The sequence below is a fragment of the Helianthus annuus genome, chromosome 13, assembly GCF_002127325.2.
Source record: "Helianthus annuus cultivar XRQ/B chromosome 13, HanXRQr2.0-SUNRISE, whole genome shotgun sequence".
Taxonomy (NCBI): domain Eukaryota; kingdom Viridiplantae; phylum Streptophyta; class Magnoliopsida; order Asterales; family Asteraceae; genus Helianthus; species Helianthus annuus.
In genome coordinates, this window is record NC_035445.2 from 70,534,558 (window position 1) to 70,540,871 (window position 6,314).

The 6,314-nt window shown below is 34.7% G+C and overlaps 1 protein-coding gene across 1 annotated transcript; it reads right to left on the reverse strand.

Annotated features, from left to right (window-relative positions):
• Positions 1 to 207: 207 nt before the first annotated feature.
• On the reverse strand, positions 208 to 4,814 carry LOC110898100 (patellin-3). Its single transcript, XM_022144833.2, has 4 exons — positions 3,865 to 4,814; positions 1,632 to 1,756; positions 1,362 to 1,515; positions 208 to 701 (listed from the first exon to the last, which is right to left on the reverse strand). Exons 1-4 carry the CDS (start codon positions 4,720 to 4,722, stop codon positions 447 to 449), a joined length of 1,392 nt encoding a protein of 463 aa, XP_022000525.1. The 5' UTR covers positions 4,723 to 4,814; the 3' UTR covers positions 208 to 446.
• Between the last annotated feature and the right edge of the window lie 1,500 nt (positions 4,815 to 6,314).

Here is a 6,314-nt window from a genome sequence, read left to right on the forward strand (position 1 = left end):
TCATAGCATATGTTATGTTGGACCTCTTTCCATCTCCTTTACAAGTCCCCTAAGGAGAGACTAAATATTGTTTTACAATAAGTAATTAAGGTACCCTAATGGGCTAACTTTGAACTTGGTTAACCTGAAGTGGGCCAACTTGGATTGGGCCTAAACACATTGGGTTGAATCCAATACCAGGGTATCCTCTACAACGATAGAACAAAGTAGTTAAATTCTTTTGCCATTGTTGCATATCAAACCAAGATAAAATATCATCAAGACACACCAGTCTGAAACCAAACAACCATTTACATACACATCCTTCCACCCCAGAAAAGTATATAAGAAATACAAGAAGAACCGATAAACAGGTTAACAACAAAAGAAGAAAACAGGTATTCCAAATCCGGTTAACACAAACAAACCCATCATAAACTTTGCAGTATCAAAAGTGTATATGTTCTTCATTCAGGAAGAGGGTCAACTTTGAACCTGTAAAGCAGCTTCTTCTTCTTTGAAGTCGGGTTGTCGATTGTGAGAAGTAATTTACCGAGTTCATTGATCTTATAACTATGGCTTATAACCGGTTCATCGGTTGGTGCCATTTTTTTCGGCTTTTGTATGTTAATGGTGTAATTGTCTCCGTTATTTGGCACGTATTCAGCGCCGTAGCTTACTTCCCACCCTACCACTCTTAGCTCCCACACCAAAGTGCATTTCTGCAATAAAGTTCACCATTTTATTAACTAAAACAATGCATTTCTATAGTATTTGTAGACTTTTTTTCTTTTTGAACGGAAAATTTGGATCACTGACGGACCACTGGAGTATCCTCGTTCCACCAGCGGAACCACCCGATCATATCCATCTCCACTAGGCATAACGCCTATATTTATTCCAAAATTTAATAAAATATGAATAGAGAATTATAGTACTAGAGGGGTCGATTCAGGTTATATTTATCTTAAACAAGTCTAATGGATGTAATTTAGAAAAAAAACACACACACAACTTAGAAGTGCACGAGTCATACAGGTTGAAAGTTTTGCGAAGTGCAATTTTAGTGCATAAAACATCCCAAATCTTTTTATAAAATAATATGATTTTTACTAAAAAAATCATAGTTTTTATGATCGTATTCGACACAACCTATTTCTGATTTAATTTTATAATATTAAATAAAAAAAAGTGTTTCAGGCCCACTCAACCCGAGACGACATGTTTTGACATTCTGCTACTTCTAGATACTAATATGAATTGAAATTTGTTTTCTCATATATAGCTATAAAATACCCAAGAAAGTTTAGCAACAATGAGAAAACAAAACTATGAATGTATGCCTTACGAGTACTATTAGGCGTATTCGATTGTAATTATACCTCATTTACGATAATCTCCACAGTTTGTTTGGTCATTGGTTTAACAGTAACAACGGCAACTGGATCATCGGTTGTAAATTCTGGGTTGCAATCACAATTATCCACTATGCTCAGCCCACTATACTGAATCGGTACATGCTCCGGACTCACATATCTACGTGAAAAAAAAAAAACAAAAACAAAATTCAAACCCGAAAGCAGAAATAAGGAGATCTTGATTTACAAACTTACAACACAATATTTGAAAGAAAATATAAAAATTTAACATACTTGAAAAGGACTTCGGCGGTTTTTGCAGGGCTGGCAAACACGAACTTGCTCTTAGTTCTTTGAGTCATGAACGGGCTCATCATTGAATAAAAAGCCAAATACCACCATGGTACGTTAATGAATACCTTCGACGATTAACCAACAAAATAATTGAGTTTATTACATGCTAACAATTATAGCATCATAAAAAAATTTATAATTTTTTTGTGCATCAAGTTAACACTAAATACTGTACATTTGAAAAGCTGTGTAGATGGGATTCTATTGATTAAAGAGTTGTGGACCATTATAAATCCACTAATTTAAAGTCATAAAATCAACAAAGATGTCATTTTCAATTCATAAGTGGAGTTGATTCCACATTCTAAAATCATGTCGAATATGAAAGGCATAAATGAAGCTCATAATTATTTGTTCGCTTTAATGTTACTAATCCGAAAGAACAATTAATCTTTATAAGTATTAATCAAAGTGTCTATCTTCTAATTGTTTAGTACATGATGAAGACCCTGCAACTATAAGCATAACATTCTCTTATTCTTTATGTTTCGTGATTTAAATTTCTTTTTTAAATATATTTTGAACATGCATAGCATAGACCTATTGAAACCCAAATTCTTCTCAAATTAGGATTTTCATGTTACCAATCAAACAAACAATTAATCTCTCACAACATTAATCAAAGTTCTAATATCTAATTCTCTAACACGCGGTGGTCGATTTGAATTGTCCAAAACTTTTCGATGAGCTTAAAATTGAGTAAATTACGTCTTTTTTTCTAACCCTTTTGTCCCCTAACACTAACCCCATCCATTTACTTTTGGAGGCCAAAAGGGTTAGAAAAAAAGACGTTGGGGGCCAAAAGGGTTAGAAAAAAAGACGTTGGGGGCTCAGATGTTAAAAGATTCCTTTTTGGGCTAAAAGGGTAAAAGTGATATAACCACAGGGGCCAAAATCGTAATTTACTCGCTTAAAATTCCTTATGTTTCAAGATTTGATTGTTTTTTTTTTCCAAAATTAAACAAGCATAGCATAGATCAAATGATCAACAACCAATAACATGCCCAAATTCTTGTCAAATTAGAATTTATGTACCATTAAAAAGCATATATCAATCCTTAAAAACACTAATGAAAGTTCTAACTTCTAATTGTTTAACGCGCGACGGAAGAACCGGCAACTAAATGAGCATGGAAATCATTACATTTCAAGATCAAATGATCAATAACCAATTACAATATTTACCTTTAAAAACAACAATCAATCATCAAAAAACATAAATCAAATTTCTAACATCCAATTGTTCAACACGCGATCGAAGAATCTGCAACTAAATGAGCATGACAATCTTCACATTTCAAGATTTGAACTTTATTATTACTCTAGATCTATGTTGTCAAAGACGCAAGGCGCAGGCGAGGCGCATCGGTCTCGCCCGGAGCCTAGGCGCAAGGCGCAAAAAAAACGTGGGTTTTTTTAAGAAAAGCGCACGTAGAGAAAAAAAATATAAAAAATATCTTATGCTTTGATAATAAATAAGATTCCACATATAAAATTAAAAAAACTACTATATATATCATTTAAGATCATGTAACTAATAGTTTTGCACTCGTGAGGCAGTTTTGCACACACTCGGTTTCGTTTTTAATGGTCATTTGTGTTGTTTTACCTTTTTCCCTGCGCCTCAACAACGTTTTTCTGCGCCTAGGCGCGCGCTTTTTGCGCCTCAGCACCGTTTTTTCAAAAAAATCCCATTTTTGCGCCTAGGCTACCACCAGGCGCTATAGGTGCGCCTCGCTGCGCCCGAGCGCCTAGGCGCGCGCTTTTTGCGCTTTTGACAACATAGCTCTAGATTTTATACAAGTATAGAGCATAGATCAAATGATCAATAACCTTACCTTAAAAAACAACAATCAATCATTAAAAAACATTAATCAAACTCCTAACTTCTAATCGTTCAACACGCGATCCAAGAACCTGCACTTAAGTGAGCATATATATATATATTTTTTTTCATATGAATATTTCTCTTTAATTTCTCTAAAGACGATTACAGACTAATGGCAGGTAGACGAGCAACAAGTTTCAAGATTTCAAGATTTCATATCCATCTTCACATTTCAAGATTTAAACTTTATCATTATATTGCATTCCAAACAAGCATAACACATATCAATATTCAACAACAAACCAAAAAACACCAAACAACATCTCAAAACACATAAAAACTCACCTGTTTCGAAACAAACTCAGGGTAATTATCCTGCAACAGCTGCAAAGCTTGCTTCGTAGCCCACCGTAACTCGCGCTTCCCGGGCCCGGGCGAATTCTTCAAATCACTAACCTGAAAAATAGTACTAATCCCACCAGGCCTAAAATCCAACTTCCTAATACTCCTTTCAAGAAACTGAATCCTCCACTTCAAAAACCTTGTTCTCTTTTCTTCATCAGCAAATGTCTTATAATAAAGCTCTTTATTCTCAAACTCACCATACACATTATAACAAACTGGGTGCCCCTCTTTATCATTCCCATGCATAAACACAACTTTTTCAAGATCATCACCCAAATTCTCATTAACCAAATCATCTATACTAAATGCTTTTCTCCACCTAAGTGTGTTCTTAAGCATTGTAAAAGATTCATTTACCTTAAACTCTCTAGCCCTCAAGAACTTGATCAAGATCACATCACTTCTTTCATCTTTGAGAAGTGGAATCCCCCAAATTGTGACATCTTCATGATTTGATATCAATTCTGATGTGGGTTCTTCTGGGTTTGGTGTAAAGTAGAAATCTTTATTGGTTATTGCTTCTTGAACAAGGTGTTTGAGCTCAGTGAGTGACAGTTGTTCAAGTTCTGATAAATCTTGATTACTGTTGTTGTTATTGGTTTCTGGGGTTGTGTAACTAGTGTTTGTGAGTCTTTCTGGTTGTTCTGTTAGCTCAGATGTGGTGGTGGTGGTGGTGGATGATGGTGGTGAAAAGGTGGTGTCTTGGTTGGTTAAAATGAGAGGTAGTGAAAATGGGGTTGGGTCTGGTGGTGGTGTGGTGGTGGTGGTGGTGGTGGTGGTGGGTGGGTCGTCGGACATTTGTGGGAATTGGATGGTTTAGAATTAAAGGGGGGTGTGTGTGTGTGTGTGTATACTTGCAAAGTTGAAAAGGGGGGACTGTTTTTGTGAAAGCAGAAGGAATAAAAGAGTGAGAAAGATGTAACAGAGAATGGATGGGGATGGGTTAGTTGGTAAAGAAAAAAGCCACGTGGCCCACCTTCTTTAAAGTTTTACAGGAAAATATTTTTTTTTTATTTTCTTAGACTATCCGCAATGTAAAAAATAACGTGTGATCTTCAGAAAATGGGTGTTGGTATGATTGTGAAAATTCCTGATGAGGGGCTTGATCTTGAAATGAGAGTTTCATGTTACATGTTACATAACCGTCAAGGGGAGGGCATTATCATAATGCCCCACTACACATGGTCTTAACGATCTTAGGTGTCACACCATCTATCACGTGATATACTTACAAATCCTTATAAACCTCGATTCCATCTCTCACCATACAAATATTTTTGCCTTTTTAATTTTCACCTCATCATCTATACATTAATTAACTATAATACAATTAAGAGACCTTTGTGAACAGTGTTTTTCGGTTTTTCTTCTTTTCTTTTTTTTTTTCTTTTTCTTCTTTTCTCTTTTTTGTGTTTTTTTATATCTTCACCTCTAAATTTTTAGCATTAACATTTATAACCCTTAACTTTCTTTTTCCCCAGTTCAAATTCGGGTGCCGCCTCATCAACAAACGAATTGAAATCTCTTATTCTGTTCTGCTAATATAACTTTGTGATTGAGTTTTACTAATTTATATTTATGTACGTGTCGGTATAAATTCAATTTGGTTTACGTTTCAACGTAAATTTTTCCCGAAGATAAGTTGGATCAAATGTAATATATGTTCTTATGCTTATTATTGTGTACGTTTTCAGTTATTCTACGTTGACGTAAATTTTATATTTTTTTTCATAAATGAGTCGGGTCAAATATAATACGTCTCCGTGCTTATTTTATATACGTTTTCAATGGTCTACGTTTTGACGTAAATTTTGTTCGGAAATGACTCGATTCAAATATAATACGTTTTCAACTTTTCATTAGATGATATAAATTCGAGTCACTTTATGTTTCAACACCGTCGCAACACGACGTACCATTCTTTAACTTAAAAAAACAATATTTTCTTACGTGCTTTTTTATACACATGTCGGTATAAATTCAAGTTGGTTTACTTTTGGACGTAAATTTTCATCAACGTTCTATTAATGATAACGTCTACGTTTCCATTTTCAAAGAACGTAAAACATGTGTAGATATTCTTTTGAGCATATTTCTTTCGACTGCTATACTGAAACAAAACAAAAATTGATCGAAACCCCGCAGTGTAGCGCGGGTAATCTTACTAGTTACACACAATATTTAAATAAAACATTTGGCATCTCACCTAACGGCTTCTTAGGATGGATGACCTCAATGACAAGGACCATCAAGGACTTGATCTCCAAGGGCTTATTGAAGAAAGCCTTATGTTAATAATTTTAGTTTATGGTGAAGCTTGGTTTTGACTTGAGTGAATAGTATGTACAACCAGAAATACAATATTGATCTAGTGCTAAGGTGATATGGTG